The 20,321-nt window shown below is 36.1% G+C and overlaps 1 protein-coding gene across 8 annotated transcripts in view; it reads left to right on the plus strand.

Annotated features, from left to right (window-relative positions):
- LOC148947248 (zinc-regulated GTPase metalloprotein activator 1-like) overlaps window positions 1–20,321 on the plus strand; it is a 261,597-nt gene that overhangs the window by 70,009 nt on the left and 171,267 nt on the right. For all 8 annotated transcript variants that reach the window (XM_089097348.1, XM_089097347.1, XM_089097351.1 and 5 more), the window contains exon 6: window positions 1,779–1,865. In XM_089097348.1, the coding sequence (XP_088953474.1) occupies window positions 1,779–1,865 (87 nt within the window). The remainder of the gene's footprint in view (window positions 1–1,778; window positions 1,866–20,321) is intronic.

Here is a 20,321-nt window from a genome sequence, read left to right on the forward strand (position 1 = left end):
AGACCGGTCACTCACATCTCCCCCTTCATATCCGAAACTGTTCTTGTCTATTTGATTTATTCCTTCCAAATGTATGGAAAATTTAGAGTTATATTTAATTTGTACTGTATCTAGCAGTTTGTCCTACTGGGCATATACCACTATTACTGATACCCTGCTGTTTTGGTTATAAAGTGCAACTAGGATTCTTTTATTGATATCTTTTTAACCTAAATTAGACTTAGAAGCTTCCTTTAACATTATGGGCCCTACTTCATACTTACCTACCCCATCCTACCTAGTTGTATAGATAAGTTCTATGTCACCTAATTTCGTGTTTCCTAACCCTGGAACGCAAGTTTCTGAAACTCCTAACCAGTCAGGCTCAAAATGTCTGAATTCGTGTGTCAAAATGTTAGTATGATACTTGTCTTTCAACATCTTAAAAGTCCATATTTCAATTTTCATATTATTTACTACTGCTACTACAACTCATATTATTTAATCATTGAAATTCTTACTACTCGCACCTTAAGGAAAGTAATTGCTACCAACCAGTGTAGAATAGAGGCTCATAATTTCTTCAGAAGTATGCACAACAGTGCTTAAGCCTGCTTAGAACTAGACTCTAGTTGAATGAAGGTGTTTTCCAAGCCTTGGCCGAAACGTGGTTTTTAGCACTTGGCAATGCATTCCTATTAACAAAGGCTGATAGTTTGCACAAGAAATCTGCCTGCTTTTACCTCCTTCTTATGCCTGAAGACATTATACTACAATGGGAGGCAACACATAATAAATAAAATAACTGGGAAAAGGTTATTTTGATAGCAAAGTCCTGATGATTAGAAACTGTTTAGTAAAACCTTTCTGATGTTTTTTGAGTATCCTGTTGTAACTTTTATTGACTAAATTATAATTTTGACTTCAAAAAACGATTTGAAAAGTCTGGTGATAGTCCCTTTAATCACGAACATAGATTATGCTGAGGATTCAAGTATCCTAGATGAAAGTGTGAGCAAAATGAATGACCTTTTAGAGGTTTTGCGAGTTCAGGGTGCTAGAATAGGTTTGAAGATTAATGTTAAGAAGACTAAGTCGCTAAGGCTAGGAATAAGTGAAGATGAAAAGGTGACGTTGGATAACGAAACTTTGGTATTATTATTAGTAAAAACTGTGGGGGCAGTGAAGATGTTAAAAGTAGAATAGCCAAGGCTCAGTGTTTTTTCACAGCTAAAAAAAGTTGGGAAGAATAGGAAGATAAGTCTGCAAACCAAGATTAGAATATTAGAAGCTACAATGATGACAGTGGTCAAATATGAAGTATATGATTCTGAAGTACGGGCGTTCCGAAAAGCGGATGAAGATTTGCTAATTGTTTTTCAGAGAAATTGCCTACGGATTGTTCTGGGTACCCGATCATTCACCGTATTTAAAACAGTAGACTGTCCGAAAAGTATGGTTAAACCCCGCTTTCTAGGGCTATAATGAGAGAAAGGTTGAAATGGCTAGGGCTCGTTTTGCGGATGACAGATTGCCGAAGATTTTCCTTTTCGGCCAACCGTCTAGGACTAAACAGAAAGCAGGTCGTCCGCGGTTGGGGTAGGAGGATGTCATAAAGAAAGATTTAAAGGAAATGGGAACTTCCTGGGAGGGTGTAAAGAGGAAGGTTTGGAATAAATCGGGATGGAGGAGGAGAATACATAGCTGTGTTGGCCACAGGCGGCTTGGTGCTGCGGTGAGTTGTTAGTAGTAGTAGTTATTTTGTAAAAAAAAAAATAGATAAATGTAGTATTTTTCAGGCAGATTTGCTTTGGTGACATTCTCCTTCTTAACAAGATTGACCTGGTTTCTGATGAAGAGCTCTTAAAGGCCGAAGAAAAAATTAGGTATGTTCAATTGATTTTACATTATTTATATTCTAGCACTATAATTATTACATTTTTGTTTTATTTGTTGATTTTCCAGAACTGTTGGTCTCTGCCTACCTAAATGATGCTTCTGAATTTTTTCTTCTAAAATGACTTAATGTTTTTCACTGGTAGGTCTGCCCCAATCCATTTTGCAAAGTTCTTTTTCGCTCTTGTACAGCACAGTGAATTCGATATTTCGGCATTACAAATACTCTATAAATGTACTGGAATATGCTTTGATATATTTCATATTATTACTGAAAACACATTGGATACTCAAATTACAGGAACGTGTTTAAGTTGATGCTTAGAACTGGTCAAGAAGGCTGGTAGCCATCCTCAAAACGGGAACAAATTTTGAGCACAATTTATTACATTATTTTATGTGCAAAGCTATACACAGAGTTTGAGCGATAATAGGGATTTTCCCTCTTCGAAGATTGGACCAACCATAAAAAAAATATAAGAAAAAATCAGATAGTTAAAAAATTGGGTATTTCTGGACCCTTTTAAACGGTCGAAAAAATAAAGGGCTACACAAAGTAAAAAAAAAAAAAAAAAAAAAAAAAAAAAAAAAAAAAAAAAAAAAACAGAAATCTGTTTCCTTTTTTTGTGCATGGTTCATATGGTATCGGCTAAACTTAAAATGAAGCAAAAATATGAAAATGGGTAAAGCTTTGGTTTTACCTGTTTTATGAGAGTTCAAAGTTCACAACATTTTTTTTTATACAAATATCAACAAAAGTCAAAATATTTCGGATTCCCATAATTGCCTTTATCAACGGAAAATAGGGATGTGGTGTAAAAAGAAAAATACGAAAATAATTAATAAAATCAAAATAAATAAAAAATAAAAAATTAAATAATAAATAATGGTAAATAATTAATAAAATAAAATATATAACTAAAATAATTAATAATTATATAAAATAATTAATAAAAAATGATTAGTAAAAAACAAATAATTAAAATAATTAACAAAGAAAACCAGGGGATTTTTTAGCCAGTTGAAAAAATGAAGCGAAAAGACAAAAACCAAAATTTTGGGAAGGACCTCCGCCCAGCCGTATCCAATGCTCCAACACAGAAAAAAAGAACAAGAAAAAGCCCTTTGAAGTGAAACATAACAAAACACAAGACACATTGAAGCAAACAAATAAAGAAAAACAGGTGAACAAATGATAAACTATTCATAGATAAGATTGGGCAAGAATTCTGTCCCTAGCAATTAACTTTGCCTGTCTACTAACCTGATTTTTGCTAATATCGGTCAAAAGATCTTGGTTTATTACAAAGAAGAAGAATATCATTTGATTATCTTTGTGTTAAATTATCGTAAATTATTTTTATAGGAACATTCTCAGTATCTCTTTAGAGAGAGGTCTTGATTTATGTTTTTTTGTTTTTTTTTTGTTTTTTTTTCATTTGCTTCCCTAAAAGACTGCGGTAATCCATTTACTCTGGAAATTAAAATTACCTTTTCCAATAGAACTAAATTATTTGGATAATCAAAAGCGTGGTTGGCCACAGCAGAGTCAAATTCATCATTTTTACTTTTGGATTTTAGAGATGTATTTATTGAAAGCTAGAGTTCGTCGCGTAGCCTTTCTCCCAGCTGTTGACGGGTTCTGCCAATGTAAAACTTCCCACAAAAGCATGGAGCTCTGTAAAAAAGTAGAAAATAATTATTATCCTATATTAAATGATCTAAGATATAATAGAAAAAAAATGATGATAAAAATAACGTTCCAAGACAAGGAGTAGAACAAATTATAAGCACTTTCTCTACTATAAGTGCAGAACGGGCTACAATGTTTGCTTCTTTTTTGTAATATAAGCATTTTATGGGCTAAATTTATTTTAATCTGTCATTTTAGGCTGAAAGTAATAACAAATGATTAATGATAATTTGGTTCTGGGACAGATCTCAATTTTAAACAGGGCAACTTAGGGTGGCTTCCAGAGCCCAATTACTGTTTATTCACCTGTTGTTGCCATCGTCCTAATATGGCAGATAACAACACATTTAGCCCTAAAATGCTTACAATATTTAATAGGAGCTAACATTGTAGTCCAATCTTCATCTGTATATTAACAAACATTGCCTGTAATTTTTTGTTATCCAATGTCTTGGAACGAAAACAGTAAAAAATAATTAATTACCATTAATAATAAATGAGTTTTGGGATATATAACTTGTATATATAATATTATATAAAATAGTCTTTTTTTGTATCTTCATTAAAAAAAATGTAAGAAAATCCCTGCCCCTCCCCCCGCGCCTCGGCGTTTTGTTGTATAGAAGAATTATATAACCCCCGACCCTGAGCAAAAAAGCAACTCGGTCGATCAGATGAAACTATACTGTCAGCAACGATCTCCGAAAAGTAATGATTGTCAATTGTGTGGTTGAGTAGTGGGATAGATGAATATATAATTAGTATATCGTGTAGCAGGGGATAGAAAATGTTCTAGTCATTCAATTTTAAACGTGTGCAGACTCAGCAAAAGAAAGCAGTGAGGTTAATTGGTAAGTATGATACAGGAGTGTTAAGTACAGAGTCGATTTTCAGGAAACTTAGGGTTTTGAATGTTTCCTCAAATTAGAGATTTTCACATTGGTATTTTTGTGTTTGAGAGTTTGTATGGTTTTGCACCGGATGTTTTTAATATTTTTTTTTCGTTTTAATTCATTTTATCACGGATATACTACGAGAAAGGCTGAAGACCTTGTAAGTGCGCCAAAAATTACTATCTATTCGAGTCATGTGGCAAGGCGCCTGGATCCGGTGTCCTGGAAAACGTTTTAAGACCTAGCTTGGAAAACAAAATCTGTGCCAAAATTTAAAAAATAATTTAAGGATCATATCCTTCTAGCCAGTTGGCGACGGTGGGACTGGATTGCGAGAGAGGACAATTTAAGTTTTTTTTTCTGTTAATATTTTTTTTTTATTTATTGTTCTGTAATTATTATCAAGATTTCTATTTTTTTTTCTTTATTTGTGTTTATTTCAGTGAGGATTTTGTTAGTTATATAATTTAGTAATTGTGTACTGGTTGCATTTTTCGAGTATATTTGTGCTTTGTTTGTAACAGGTCGTTAAGCCGGTATGAATTAATATACTTAATAAAAGATGTTGTTGAATAAAAAAAAATAAAGAAATTGATAGTGATTTGTGGCAGTTTTACGCTTGGAAGACTATTTGACCTTATTTTTGCTCATTCTTGGTTTAATGAAGCTCTTTGTTTTTCTTTGAAAAGCCTGTTTTTTGGGAAACATTTTTTAATTAATTTCTTGGAAGATCAGCTTTTCAAAAAGCTTACCAATTGTGGAGCAAATAGCATTTGGTATGTACGATTTCACAAACTTTCAGGTTTTCGCCCTTCCTTATGACACAGGTAATAAGACCTTTCAAAAGAGCAGTTGGAATATATTGCTGAGAAATATAACCCTGAAATAATAGTGACAAGTACTTTATAAGAAGTGGGTTAGCGTGTAGGTGCTCAGCTTGCACCCCGTCGTATCCTGGGTTTCTCAGATGGTCAAGTTCCTCCGATGGTCAAGTTTTGACATATGGCCGAGGAGAGCATGTTTATAGGTAGCTTCAACCAGAGGAGGATCATCGGAGAAAAGCAAGGAAAAATGTCTTTCCCATGAAGGGATATGGATAGGGTTAGATTGCAAGGAGGACCTTGATGTTAGCTTTGAAATTCTCCTCCAAAGCTGCTGGGGATTATTTTTTATCTCACGTTTTGCCGATGAACTTGTCCATTTTTCCAACGGCGGAGAGCTTTTCGGAATTTACATTTGGTTGACTTAACAATAAAAAAATAACACCCGAGCGAGGACGATCACAGTCGGCCTAAATCCGAAACCAAAACTAATGATGGTGCTTGGTATCTTGCAATTCCTCATCTTATTTTCAACCATTTTTCTGTCCCTATTTTGACCCTTGGTACAGATACAGAATAAGTGACCTTAAGATCGTGCCTAACCTCAGCTAGAAAGCAATCAAGGTTCAGAGAGTTCCCTTTCAGTGAAGAAGACAGAAGGTGCAAAGGGATTTTAATTTTCATCAGCAAAGAATCAAGCGTGTACTGAAAGGACGATGTATCTATGTGATCCCTTGATACTTTTGTAAAGCAACGGGGTTTTGTTTTATTTTGTGAAGGGGATATGTAAATGTTGAACTGGAGGTGTAGATGGTAGCTTGATAGGATGTCATCTGAAACGGTAATAGTAGTAGATTGAAGTTCTGGATGATCAGACGGGACAAAATCGAAGTTTGACGTTGAACAGAATGATGAACATAAGAGGAAGGTTTAGATTTATGTAGGATAGACATGCCAAGCGGAAGTGACGACAGAAAAAATTGTATAAGCGACAGTTACAGTGTTGCCAACGCGGTACAATTGTACCGCTTTTGGTACAATTTAGAGATCCTGGTACAATGCGGTACATTTGAAATTTTTTTGGTACAATCCAAATTTTAACGTCGTTGACATCTCGTGAACGACTTTATTGGCGAAGTTGGTTTCGAAGATCTGTGCGAAATCATCAATAAGCAGAAATTCTCGATAGTAGTTGATGAAAGCACAGACTTCAGTAACAAAAAGAGCCTAGTTATAGTTGTTCGCCATCTTGATCTGAATGCTGTTGATCGAGAAGATGATTTTCCTGTAAGAGACTCCTTCTTGAAACTTATAGAAGTTCAGCAATGAGCAGCCAAAAGATATTTACCGGGCCATAACTAAATTACTTTTTCAAGAAATTGGAGTTCCAAAGGCAAACCTAACAGGATTTGCTGCAGGCAATGCCTTGGCTATGATGGGGGAGCAAGGTGGTGTGCTGGCGAAGATGTCGGAAGACTGCCCAAGTTTATTTGTACTTGGTTGTTCAAGCCATTCCATTCACCTATGTGTTAGTGCGGCCGGAAAATAATTGCCAAAAGAAATTGAAAATTTTTGTCAGGATGTATATGGCTATATTTGTTGCAGCCCAAAACGGGTCAGTGAGATTTTAGAATTGCAAAAGTCTATGGAATTGAAAGAACATCGGATTTTGAGACATATTACAGCTCGATGGTTGTCTAGACAAGCAGTTGTAGCTTGATATTTTGAGCAATGGGATTGCTTGACTTTTTTCTTCCGTGCGGAAAATCTTAAAAAGGCCAACAAGCCTGGGAAGGCCACTGCCATACTAAAAAATCTGCTGTAACCGGTTTTCAAGGCTTACTGTACCGCCCTGGCGTATATTTTGAAGTATATCGAAGACCTACACAAGCAATTTCAGGCAGAAGACATCCAGATTCATCTTGTCTATAATCGTTTTACAAGACAATAGCATCCCACTTTTTGTTTCCTAGTTATACCAAAGAAAGTGATTCCCGCCTCATAAGCCCACATGACACCAGCTACTTCGTTGATATCAATTCCTTGGATTGTGGGGGTCGAGTGGAAGTGATTTTTACCAAAGAAAAGGTATCTCTATCTGCTGCAGTTGAGTTTAAAAAAGAGTGTAGGAAATTTTTGATCTTGCTCTGTGATGAGATAAGAAAGCGTTTTTTCAACTCCAGAAATTCATCGGTAAGAAAATTCAATAGACTTCATCCACGCTATGCTATGGGAATAGAGTGTAATCAGCCAAACTCGGCACCGCTTCTGGCTCGGTTTCCAAATTTACTGAGTGAGAATGACCTGGAAGATATTGTCCAAGAGTGGATGAGATTACGCTTTTGCTCTGAGCTTGGTACTTCGATTGACTCATATTTAGCCGTGTTTTGGACTCGGGTTTACAAGTAAGAAGATGTCAATGAGCCAAAGCGTTTTCCTCTGCTCGGGCGTTTCACTTTAAGCCGACTTGTTCTCTCACACACTTCCGCGGCTACTGAGCGAACTTTCTCAGCTGTCAATCTGAACAAAAACAGCATTAGAAATCATCTCGATTTCATCACCTTGAACGGGCTTCTCAGTATAGCGATTCTTCTCAAAGAATTGGAAACCACCCTTGAAAATGGTTCTGCATCGAAAGTGGAAAAACTGTGGTAGGGGATATGAAAAAGCTGGGCTACAAGAAGAAACAGCAGAAAAAACGACCAATTAGCAAAAATGTTCCTTTTTTTTAATTTTACAGTTTTATTACCTTTGTATGGTTTAATCTGATTTCTTGTGCAATATAGTAAAAACACTTCTGTTAAATTAATTTAATTCTGATTAGTAGAATTGACCTAGAACTTATGTAGGATGATCAGTGAATTATATGGTCAATGCGTAACTCGCCGGTGGGTAGCCTAGTCCGTGGACCCATGGGAATCTGTGATGTTAGCCACTTTCATGGCGTGATTGCTGATATGTTTTGTTTGTAGCTTCTGGCGCTCGTTACTTATCCTATAGATGGATTGTAAGTTTTGAAAGAAAAGATTAACCCCAATAATCAGCTTCGGGATGCTTTCAGAAAATTTTAGTGAAACCTTCCAAGAGTGGATCCAGGATTTTGTTCGGGGGGGGGGGTACTAATTTTCGACTCAGTTTTCGACTAATTTTACAAATTTTTACTAAGATTTTACTAATTTTCGACTAATTTTCGACTCGGTCAAAAATTTCGGGGGGGGGGGGGTTACTCGGTTTGAACCCCCCCCCCCCCTCTCCTCGAAATTTTTGACCGAGTCGAAAATTAGTCGAAAATTAGTAAAATCTTAGTAAAAATTTGTAAAATTAGTCGAAAACTGAGTCGAAAAATACGGCCCCTGGATACGGCCTTGAAACCTTCTTCTAAAATGCTTTTAGCGGTTTGTGACTGCTATTTTGTTAAGCTGAGAAAGTCAATCGAAGCATTTTTTATATTTTAAGCTATTAGGTTTCTACTGCCTTGGGTTTATTTCTCCTGCTCTTGCCCTAGAACTTTTTCTTAGTTTTCAGTGAAATTAATTAAACATAACTGTCTGATTAACTGGCGAGCGTCGCAAAGCGTCGTGAGCGGCAAATTTTTAACCTACGGTTCAAATGGTCCAAATTAATCTCTTGTGGTACAACTTTGGTCGGAAAACTGGTACAGTTTATCTCAAAGCATTGGCAACGCTTGACAGTGATGGGTCTTTCAGATTCGTGTTGAAATCACCACAGATAACAAGCCACCTTTTGGTAGCTTGAATTTTATGGAGAATCTTTGATAGTAATGCACAAGCTGATGCAAACTTCTTATCAGAAGTATGGGTATGGTAATTAGTTGGCATATAAATACACAACAATACAAAAAATCCTAGCTCATGTGCAATATAGATATCACTCGAATCTAAGAAAGAAGTGGCAAACTTTTTATTTATCGCAATAGCTACACCACTCGAAGGTCTTCCAGTTGTAATCTTTGCTGGCCTGAGAAACAACTGAGAATTAGGCGAACGCTCTAAAATGACACATTGTTTTCACTTAAAAGGTGCTCAGCAAGACACACAATATCAAAAGTATTATATAGATTTTCAATAATTTCTAGTTTTTCTCGGGCCCCATTTACATTCTGATAAAATACTAACATAAATTTTAACGCCCTAGGGCTGTAACATTGTTTCTTTGGCCTTGAGTGGGAAGATGCTTTTTTATTCCTACATAAATCAAGCTGTTACTTCTGTGAGTTTTTCTACAGTTTAAACATTTTATTTTTGCTCGGCACACATGATCCTTATTACTATGTGGATCACCTCCACATCTACTACGCTTGTTCGGGTTTGAACGCTCCCGAGCGAAATGTCCGAACCCTTGGCAGTTGACACAGCTGCTTGGGTTTTTTGATCGGTCGAGTAACACTAAATAAACAATATTCGATCTTCGCTCCAAACTTCAATGCATGATCAAGGTCATCATTTGTCTTAAACTTCATCTGCACAACTCTTGAATTTCCAAAGCGTGTCGTAGAAATTACACTTTCAACAAGCACGCAGATTTGAGAACCATCAAAATCATTGTCCATTTTAATAATACCTTCGTACTCGGCTCTTATAATCTTAGCCCGAATTTTCATACTATTAGGTATTGCAGCCACTGCAGAATCGTCATCCACCATGTGGACTACCAGTCCATTTTTGTGACTAACAATATGTTTCACCTTGTCAGCACTGCCAAGCATTTTCACAAAACCACTCTGATTTGTGGAGTTTTGCATACTAACATTGTCAGGAACATTTGAAAACACCACAGAAACAGAGGGGGATTGGCGAGCTGGCGTCAATGGCCAGATAATTGGGTTTGAACTCTGCAGACATTTTTCCTGTTTTTCGACTTGAAAATTAAGTATCCAAACGTATTCAATGAGGCACGAGGCCACTATTATAGGGGGTCCGTTGGAAAAAAAGGTAAGTCCGATGGATCAAGTATTGCAAACAGTGGCAAATCTTCCTTTTCTTTGAACTGCATAGCAGCTCAAAAGTGTCCGACAAAAACAATGACGCTGGATGTGAATCGTTTCTCCTCTGATGTATGTCAACCTTTAGCGCAACTTTCCAGGTATCAATTGCCGGCTTAATTGCAGCTTTTGAGGAAAAATATCTTCTCGAAGATATAATCATATCTTCTGGTGTGAGGTTCTAATAAAACGAAGCTTAATTTTTATTTAAAAACCTTATGTATAACCTAGGTTAAAGTAAATAGAATCAAGACAGGTCCAAAGCTCAGTTTTGATGAATTTGTCCTTGCCCTCACGTGCAGCCTATATAATTAGTTTTAACTCCTACGAATTCAAAGTAATTGACTCAACAGACTTAAAAAATAAACTTAACAAAAATTGAAACCATAAAAACGGGTAAAGCTTTTAAATAAGATAGTGGAACATTGAAAAAAAATATACCGTTTTATGTTAATACTAAATAGGTATAACCTAGGTTAAATTAAATCGAATCAGAAAAGGTCAAAAGCATCCAAAACTCAATTTGATGAGTGTGTCCTTGTCTGTATTCAATTAGTTACATTCTATGTATTCCAACTAATCGATGCCTACATTCTAGTTTCTAGTATGGTACATTAGGCCCTCTGACGAACTGAGATTTGAAAATTTTCTGAAATATTCGATGACATATAATTCAATAATAATGATTTCAAACGCTTTAACTAATATCATATCAGAATTCATCAACGTTTTATTATCTCCCTTTTTCGTATTAACTAAGCATGAACAAAAATTTCGCTTCTTTTCTGTCTCGCAATATAAAAGAAATCTCAAGTATGCCGACATTTAATTTCATTTTGCCTCTTGATCTTAAAAATGTTCATTCACGCCCTCCATAGGGAATACCTTCAATTTAGTGGAGATAGGGGACTATTGAGGAAAAGACCCACTTGATGTAAAGGACTTTTTGTTCTCTATAACATAATATCATAAACTGTTTATCGCGGTATTATGGCTTGGCTATGTAGCACTTGATATGATTATGGCTTATTTGCATAGAAAATGACTGAATTTTTGATAACGTATAATTCGGCTGGCAAACTTTCTCTGTACAAAATAATTGCCTTAAAGTGCCCAGGATATCAGGGTATATATTGTTTTCTCTAAGGGCCCATATTAAGTCTACTCATACCTAAAACAGTAATTTTTTCACATTTTCGTCGGTGTTGTTACTTTGAACCGTTAAAATAAGTAAGCAAAAGTAATTAGTGAAATTTAACTAATTTAACTAATTAGTTAAATTTGGCAACTGTTTTGTGTATTGAAAAATGAACATTAACAGTCTGCTTATTCTGAATGACAGCTACATTGTCAAAGAAAAGCTACCGCTTCTCTTTTTGAGCTGTTTGGTCACACACATTTTAGCTTCTTTTTCGCTGATTTATCATCCGCAAATAGATTTTTCATCGGGTTGACGGAGTTCACCTGTGATAAGGAAGATTTGTTTGCAGACCACGTGCCTCTGAATGCAGAGTTTTCCTAAACCGAAAATTCCATTATAAAAGTGTGACCTAAACCTCATGAGGCGGCTGGAGCTCATCCTAGGGATTCTCCTTATCTAGGTTCAAACTAGATCCGGCCTAGGTTTGACTAGGTTAAACTGATTTCAATGAAAAGCAGACCAATTGCTTCGAATGGTCAGACTTCATTTGTCCAACTTGGAATCGTGCCTGTCCTTAGACCCAAAACAATGACCATCTTTCGGAAGTCTTTGACTAAGGTGGCCTTGCTATTGCCACCTGGAATGCTTTGAACTTTTCGAACATTCCAGAAGCTATACGGTGAGGCTGACAAGTGCGTTCAGATTAACAGAAAACGGAGCACGGCGTTTACCATCAAAACTGGTGTGTGACAGTGGTGGACTGCCAATGAATTGTTCAATTGTGTGACCCTTTTTAGATGCTCCCCTCAAAACTGGCCGAAATTTTTGAAAAGCCGTTTTGTTCCAAATAATCAGAAGACTTATTAAGTATGCATTCAGAGATGCCATACCCCAAGGCCCCGGAGCAAGGGTTGTAAATTATGCAATTTGCCCGTTGTTTACATTCAAGATACATCACTGGGAAAGGGGCAAAGTTTGATCCTGGGCGTGGATGATTAAGCTGACGTTATTAAAGCGAAACTTCAGGGAATGTTATGGGGAATGTTCAGTTAAATAAAAGACACTATAATGCATTAAAATGGCGTGTCTACTATATCTTGGAAACGGCTAAGGGTATTGACTTGAAACTTTCAGGACCACTGCTACTACTACTACTACTGCCACTGCAGCTGTGACTAGATGCAGCTGCGACCATGGCCACTTGAGACTCTTACTGCTATCTCTTACAACTTTGACTGCAACTACTTGTACTTGCGACTACCTTCATGAAATGTTGAGAGGAATGTTGAACAAAATCAAAACACACTGTGTACATGCTGGTTGTCAGATGGGTATATCAGCAATATCTCAGGAACAGCTAAGGATATTAAGCTGAAACTTTAAGGGCATGTTGAGGTTGATACTTAAAAGTTATCGAGAGGCAATTAGCGCCCCATCGCCTTTTTAGATCCCGCCTTCCCCCAAAAACCATTCAAAATTTTGAAATAGCTTTTTGTTCCAAATAGTCGAAAGATCTAATAATAATACCACCGGAGATGCCATGCCCTCCACAGCCCCTAGGGAAATGGCTGAAAGTAATTGAATTTGCCCATTGCTTATATGAAAAATTTATCATTGGAAGGGGGGGGGGGTGTTTGATCCTGGGTGTGTCCGAAAAGGCTAAGGGTATTAAGGTGAAACTTTAGGGAAAGTTGGTGGTGTCTGTTGAACTAAATCAAAAGACACTATGTACGAGGATAACACTGCTGCGGTTAAGGTAGGAAATGTGGTTAGCAGCTGGTTTCGTACTAAATCAGGATTTAAGCAGGATTGTGCTCTATCCCCATTAATATGGATCATTTTGATGGACTTTGTCCTAAGGAGCACAGGAAAGGCAATGGGAGAACACAGAATCAAATGGGGAAAAAAAACTTTCTCGGACTTACATGACGCTGACGATTTAAGTAGCCTGGATGAAAGTATACGCAAAATGAATGAACTTTTAGAGGTTTTGCGAGCTCAGGGTGCTAAAATAGGTTTGAAAAATTAATGTAAGAACACTAAATCACTAATGCTAGGAATAAGTGAAGATAAAAGGGTGACGCTGGGTAACAAACAGATTAATCAGGTGGGAAGCTTCACTTATATTGGTAGTACTATTAATAAAGACGGCTGGTGCCGTGAATCTGTTAAAGAAGAATACCCAAGGCTCAGGGTATTTTTTCATAGAAAAAAAAAAGTTTGGAAGGATATGAAGATAAGTCTGCAAACCAAGATTAGAATATTGGAAGCTACAGTGATGACAGTGGTCGAATGTGGTCCTGATGCATGGGCGCTCCGAAAAGTGGATGACGATTTACTTGATGTTTTTCAGAGAAATTGCCTACGGATTATTGTTGGTAACCGGCTGACTGAAGGTACTTCAAACAGTAGGCTGTACGAAAAGTGTGGTTCAATCCCGCTTTCTAGGGCTATAATGATAGAAAGGTCAAGATGGCTAGAGCACGTTCTGCGGCTGAAGGAAGACAAATTGCCAAAAAATGTCCTTTTCGGCAAACCGTCTAGGGCGAAAGGAAAAGCAGTTCGTCCGCGGTTGGGGTGGGAGGATGTCATTAAGAAAGATTTAAGGGAAATGGGAACTTCCTGGGAGGGTGTAAAGAGGGAGGTTTTGGATAGATTGGGACGGAGGAGGAGCATGCGTAGCTTGTTAGTAGTAGTAGTAGTAGTAGTATGAGGATCCAGATATCTTAGGAACAGCTAAGGGTATTAACTTGAAACTGTCAGGACCGCTACGAATACTACTACCGGGACTGCAACTGTGACTTCCTGCTGCTCCGACCACTTGCGACTGCAACAACTTGCGGCTACGACTACTTGCGACTGCGAGTTCTTGCAACCCTGGCTACTTGTGATTTCGACTAAGACTTCTTGCGACTGCAACTACTTGGAACTCTGACTACGGCAACTTGTGACTGCGGCTGCTTACGACGGCTGCTGCGACTATTTGCGACAACTACTCTTAACTGTGACTACTTGTACTTTGATTATGACTACTTGCAACTGACACTACTTGGGACTGTGACTACGACTACTTCTGAGTGTGACTACTTACGATGGCTACTACGACGGCTACTACGACTAAATGCGGCTACAATTGCAACTACTTGTTAGTGCGACTAATTGCCACTGCGACTGTGACTAATTAAATCTGCGACTATTTGTGACTATGACTGCAACCACTTGCAGCTGCATCTGCTTTTACTTTCGACTACTTTCAGGGAGTATTCGAGGGGGATCTTGAACAAAATCAGATCACACTATGTGCATGCTGGTTGTCAAAACGGTGTAGCTGCTATAACCCAGAGCGGCTAAGATTATAAAGTTGAAATTTCCAGGAAATGTCGACTGGGATGTTTAACTAGATCAAAAGACACCATATGCATCCAGATTGTCAAAATGTTATGTCTCCAATATCTCATGACCATTTATGGGTTTTAGGTTGAAACTTTCAGAAAATCTGGAGAGGGATGTTGAACTTAGTAAAAAAACCATTATGTGCATCCCAGTTGTACAAAGAGCGTGTCCGCAGTTTCTCAGGAACAGCTACTGGTATATAGTTGAAATTTTTAGGGAGTGCTGAGGGGGATGTTGAACTAAATCAAAAGATGTCATGTGCATCCAGGTTGTTAAAATGGTGTTTGTAATTTTTTCTGGAACTGTTAAGAATATTAAGTTATAGCTTTCAGAGAATGTTGAGTGGGATGTTGAACTTAATCAAAAGACACCATGTGCTCCCAGCTGTCAATAGGACATATCTACAATATTTCACGAACACCTAATTGTATCTAGTTGAAACTTTCAGGTATGTTTAGAGGGATGTACAAATAAATCAAAAGATATTATGTGCATCAATGTTTTTAAAATGGTTTACGCAAGATTCCAGAAACGTTAAGGTTATGAAATCCAAAGTTCAGGGAATAGTAAGGGGAATGTTGAAATAAATCAAGAGAAACTATTTGCATCCAGTTTGTTAAGAGGACGTATGAGAAATATCTAAAATGGCTAGGATATTAGAGGGAATTTAGAGGGATATTAGAGTTAGAATTTAGAGGGAATGCTGAGAGAATGTTGAACTAAATCAAAAAACATTATGTGCATCCATGTTGCCAAAAGATATTTTTTCCACGCCAGACCTACCACCACTCACGTAAAAGCCACAAATAAGAGAGTGTAAAGAGTCAGAAATAACGAGAGCTTAGTGACGCCTTTGATATTTATTGGTTCTCTTATTCCATATTCATTTATGCGTAATATTTGAGCACTTGTTCCAGGAGGATTCTTTTGAGAGTATAAATTATTTTGCACTAAAAACTTGGTTCAAGAACCCTGCCAAACTTTGATTTCAGATTGGACGAAATTTGTACAATAATCGTATTGGATACAATCAAAACCAATGCTCAGATCACTCTGTGACACTTGAAAATACAAATAAGAGGTATTCTAATTTAAAAAAATGTAGAATATCCTAATTTTTAACCAGAAAAACTGGAGAAATATTCAATATATTTTTTATTTGTTTTTATATTCGCATATGTTTTACGAAATCATTATATATTCAAAGTTTCATAAAACTTTGGCAATCAAAAACGGACAGAAGTTTAATAACTTAAACCGAGCAGAAATGAAGCCTACAATTATTTAAACTTAAAATAATCAGAAATTACTATCAAAGAATAACTGGAACCCAAAACAAACAGAGATTAAAATAATCATACCAAATATAAAAATGTCAGATACCGATTTGGATGAATAAGTAAATCCTAAACTTGTAAAAGCTAAACTGAATAATAAAGTCAAACTTTAAAAGAATTGAATTTTCTAGAAACTGGAGTTTGCTACTACTCGCCTTCCCCTAACCGTCGAAGAACTGAAGCTTATTGCGTCATTTATTGAAATTAAATAAAAAAAAACAAGTTTTTTTTACCTGAAAGTAAGGAACGACGTTAAAACTTAAAACGAACCGAAATTATTCCGTATATGAAAGGGGCTGTGCCCTCCTCAACACCTCGCTCTTTATGATAAAGTTTTTATTTTTTTTAAAAAATAGTGTTGTGAGAAAGTCAAACTTTAGCGTAAAGAGCGAGGCGTTGAGGAGGGGACAGCCCCTTTCATATACGGAATAATTTCTGTTCATTTTAAGTTTTAACGTCGTTCCTTACTTCCAGTTAAAAAAACTTGTTTTGTTTTATTTAATTTTTGAACGTTTTTGAATTAATGCAGGTTTTGATATTGGCTCACCGTACATGAATAATTAAAACAAAATTTGCATATTAATTTTACTTTTATTTGGTTAAATGGCTTTCTCGAAACTTGTTTAATTTTATTTACGAACGTTTTAATTAGTAGTAAATGTACGTAACTTACGAATTAACTTACCTAACGAAGTTCTATATTCATATATTTTTAATACGTATATTAGGGGGTTCGCCCCCTAGTCAATACCTTGCTCTTTAAGCTAAAGTTCGAATTTTGTTCCAATTCTTTAAAAATGACCCCTTAATCACAAAAGCCGTTAATTAGAATAAATAGCACTTATGAAAGTACTAAAAAATCTTTGGCTTAAAGAGCGAGGTACGTAAGCCCACTAGGGGGTAAGCCCAATCGTATACGTAATATTTTCTGTTCGTTTTAAGTTTTGATGTTGCTCCTTACTTTCAGTTGAAAAACTTTTTTTTTTATTTAATTTCTGATCTTTTTCTTTAATAATGATGGGAAATCCGGCGCCCCCTTCATAGCAATGTCCCTTCCCCAATGAAAACTTCCTTCAGGGAAAGATCCTCTCATATAATCCCCGACCCATCCCCCCTCCACCTACCAGAAAAAATCCCCCCTGAAAACGTCTGTATACTTCCCAATAACAAATACTATATGTTAACATTGGGTAAAGTTCATAACTTTCAGCCCTCCCCCCGGAGACTTTGGTGGATTAAGTCATCCTAAAAGGCATAGTTATCATATTTTCGACCATGCTGGACAAAATGGCTATCTCAAAATTTTGATCGGGTGACTTTGGGAAAAAAATGAGCGTGGGAGGGGGCCTAGTTGCCCTCCAATTTTTTTGGTCACTCAAAAAGGGCACTAGAACTTTTAATTTCCGTTCCAATGAGCCCTCCCAGTATATTCTAGGACCACTGGGTTGATACGATCACCCCTGGGGAAAAAAAAAAACAACACACAAACAAATAAACACGCATCCTTGATCTTTCTTCTGGCAAAAAATGCAAAATTCCACATTTTTGTACATAGGTGCTTGAAACCTCTACAGTAGGGCTCTCTTATACGCTGAATATGATGGTGTGATTTTCATTAAGGTTCTATAACTCTTAGGGGGTCTTTCTCTTTTTCTTTCCCTTTTTTCGAAAATCAGCCAAATTTTCTCAGGCGCAAGTTTAAGACTAAACTTGATGACTAAACTTATATATTTGAAATCAGCATTAAAATCTGATTCTTTTGATGTATCTATTGGTATCAAAATTCCGTTTTTTAGAGTTTCGGTTACCATTGAGCGGGGTCGCTCCTTGCTTACAGTTCGTTACCACAACTGTTTGAAACAAAATACATTATAAAAATTTTTGCATTTTTATAGCATTGCCAAGTAAAAAAATTACAGTAAAATAAAACTTGAATTGCTGAGATTTCAAGGAATTATTATCGTTACACATTAAGCGCTCAGTTTATATTCATTAGTTCTTTCCAGCCATCTTGATTATTATAGTAATTCATTTTAATTGTTTTGTCGATGTTTTGAAACATTAAAGCACACTGTTCAAAATATATATAGTTTTCAATAAAATAAAAATGACGTAATAGGCTCTAGAGCTTTGACAGTTACGGGAGGGGGGGGGGGCAGTAGCCACAATTTTTGTCCGATTTAAGATTGATTTGAGTGTTCGGTTTAATTTTTTATTATTTGGGATTCATTTATCTATATCAGAATCTGTTATCTTTTTATTTGATATGATTATTAATTTTAATTTCTCACATTTATTAGTTTAATTATAATTCATTAATTAATTTTAAATTAATTAATTGCATTTTAATTGTTTTCACTTTGTTTCTTTAATAAATAAAAAATGATCAAAACTATAAGGAATAAATATCTGTATATGTGACAATCGACGGTTTTTTGTGTTTGTTTAGTAAAGTACAAATTATGTTCTGGTCTTGAGAAGACATGGAGGTTGTCAGCCTTACTCATATTAATTTTTGCTCGTTTTGAGTTTGACTTGGTAATAACTCAAAATTCGTTTCCTTAAAAGTTTTTTCAGTTGAAAGTGAGGAACAACATTAAAACTTTAAACTAACTGAAATTATTACGTATATAAAGGGGTAAATAATTTCTTAGACCACACTGCTTTTCCATTTATGGTAAATTAAGGGGAAAAAACGGGTTTTAATTTCAACTAAGCAGTGAACAAAAAATAAAAACAAAACAACACTTTAATTAAAAAAAAAAGAAAAAAAAATCCGAATGTTTCAGTCCCACATCCGAGAGCCTTTCTCAATGGGTAAAAAAATAACCAAAAGAACAAAAAAAAAAAAAAAAAGTTGTTTTAAAAAAACACCACCGAAAAAAACGACAACTAAACACACGAAAAGAAAAAAATATATTTGCTTAATTTTTCGTATATGAAGGGGGTTGCCTCCTCCTCAGTACCTCGCTCTTTACGCTTAAGTTTTTTAGTACTTTTGAAAAATTTTTCTTGTTGTTCCAGTTAAACAACCCTTATGTTTCAGGAATCATTCTTAAAGAATTGGGACAAATTCTAAAGTGAGGTGTTAAGGAGGGGGCAACTCCCTTCATATACGTGATAATTTCTGTTCGTTTTAAGTTTTATTGTTGCTCCTTACTTTCAGTTGAAAAAACTTGTTTTTTTTTTAATTTAATTTCTGATCGTTTTTTTAATAATGCCAGGAAATCTGGCCCAACCTCCACAGAGAAATATTCTCCCTATGTATATATTCTGTAGACAATTCAATCCCGGTGACAATTTACCCAGGACATTTACCCTTTACAACTCTACGCATAAAATTGAGACGGAAAAGAGAAAGTAAGACATATAAAAAGAATTTTGTATAGGAATTCTGGCGAATTTCCCTAATGTATAATTTCTTCTGACAAGTTCACCCCCTGGTAACTTCCCTTCCCAAGGAAAGTTTCCGCCGTGAAAAAAAAACAGCAGAAAATTCGTCCTCCCACCTTAAAATGTATGCATGCTTCCCAATGACAAATACTATGCGTGAACAATGGGCAATTTTTATAACTTAAAGACCTTACTCTTGGGGCTGTGGGGGGGGGGGGTATATATATCCAAAGGCATAGTTTTTATGCCTTTCAACTAAGATGAACAAAATAGCTATCTGAAATTTTAATCGTACGATTTTGGTAGAAAAGGGGGCGAGGGAGGAGGCCTAGTTGCCCTCCAATCTTTTCGGTCACTTAAAAAAGGCACTAAAAGTTTTAATTTCCGTTTTAATGAGCCCTATCACGATAATATAGGACCACTGGATCGATACAATCACCCCTGGAAAAGAAAAAAAAACACTTATCCGTGATCTTTTTTTTGGCGAAAAATACCAAATTCCACGTTTTTGCATATAGAAGCTTGAGACTTCTACAATAGGGTTCTCTGATGCGCTGAATCTGATGGTGCGCTTTTCATTGAGATTATGTGGTGTTTTAGGTGGTGTTTCTACTTTTTTTTCGAAAATAAGGCACATTTTCTCAGGCTCGTAACCTTTGACGAGTAACACTAAACTTAATGAAACTTTTATATTTGAAATAAATCCGCATAAAAATCCGATTCTTTTGATATATCTGTTGGTGTCAAAATTCCGCTTTTTAGTGTTTCGGTTA

The sequence above is a fragment of the Artemia sp. Qi Xiang Cuo genome, chromosome 11 (genome assembly GCF_049724085.1).
Source record: "Artemia sp. Qi Xiang Cuo chromosome 11, ASM4972408v1, whole genome shotgun sequence".
Lineage (NCBI taxonomy): Eukaryota > Metazoa > Arthropoda > Branchiopoda > Anostraca > Artemiidae > Artemia > Artemia sp. Qi Xiang Cuo.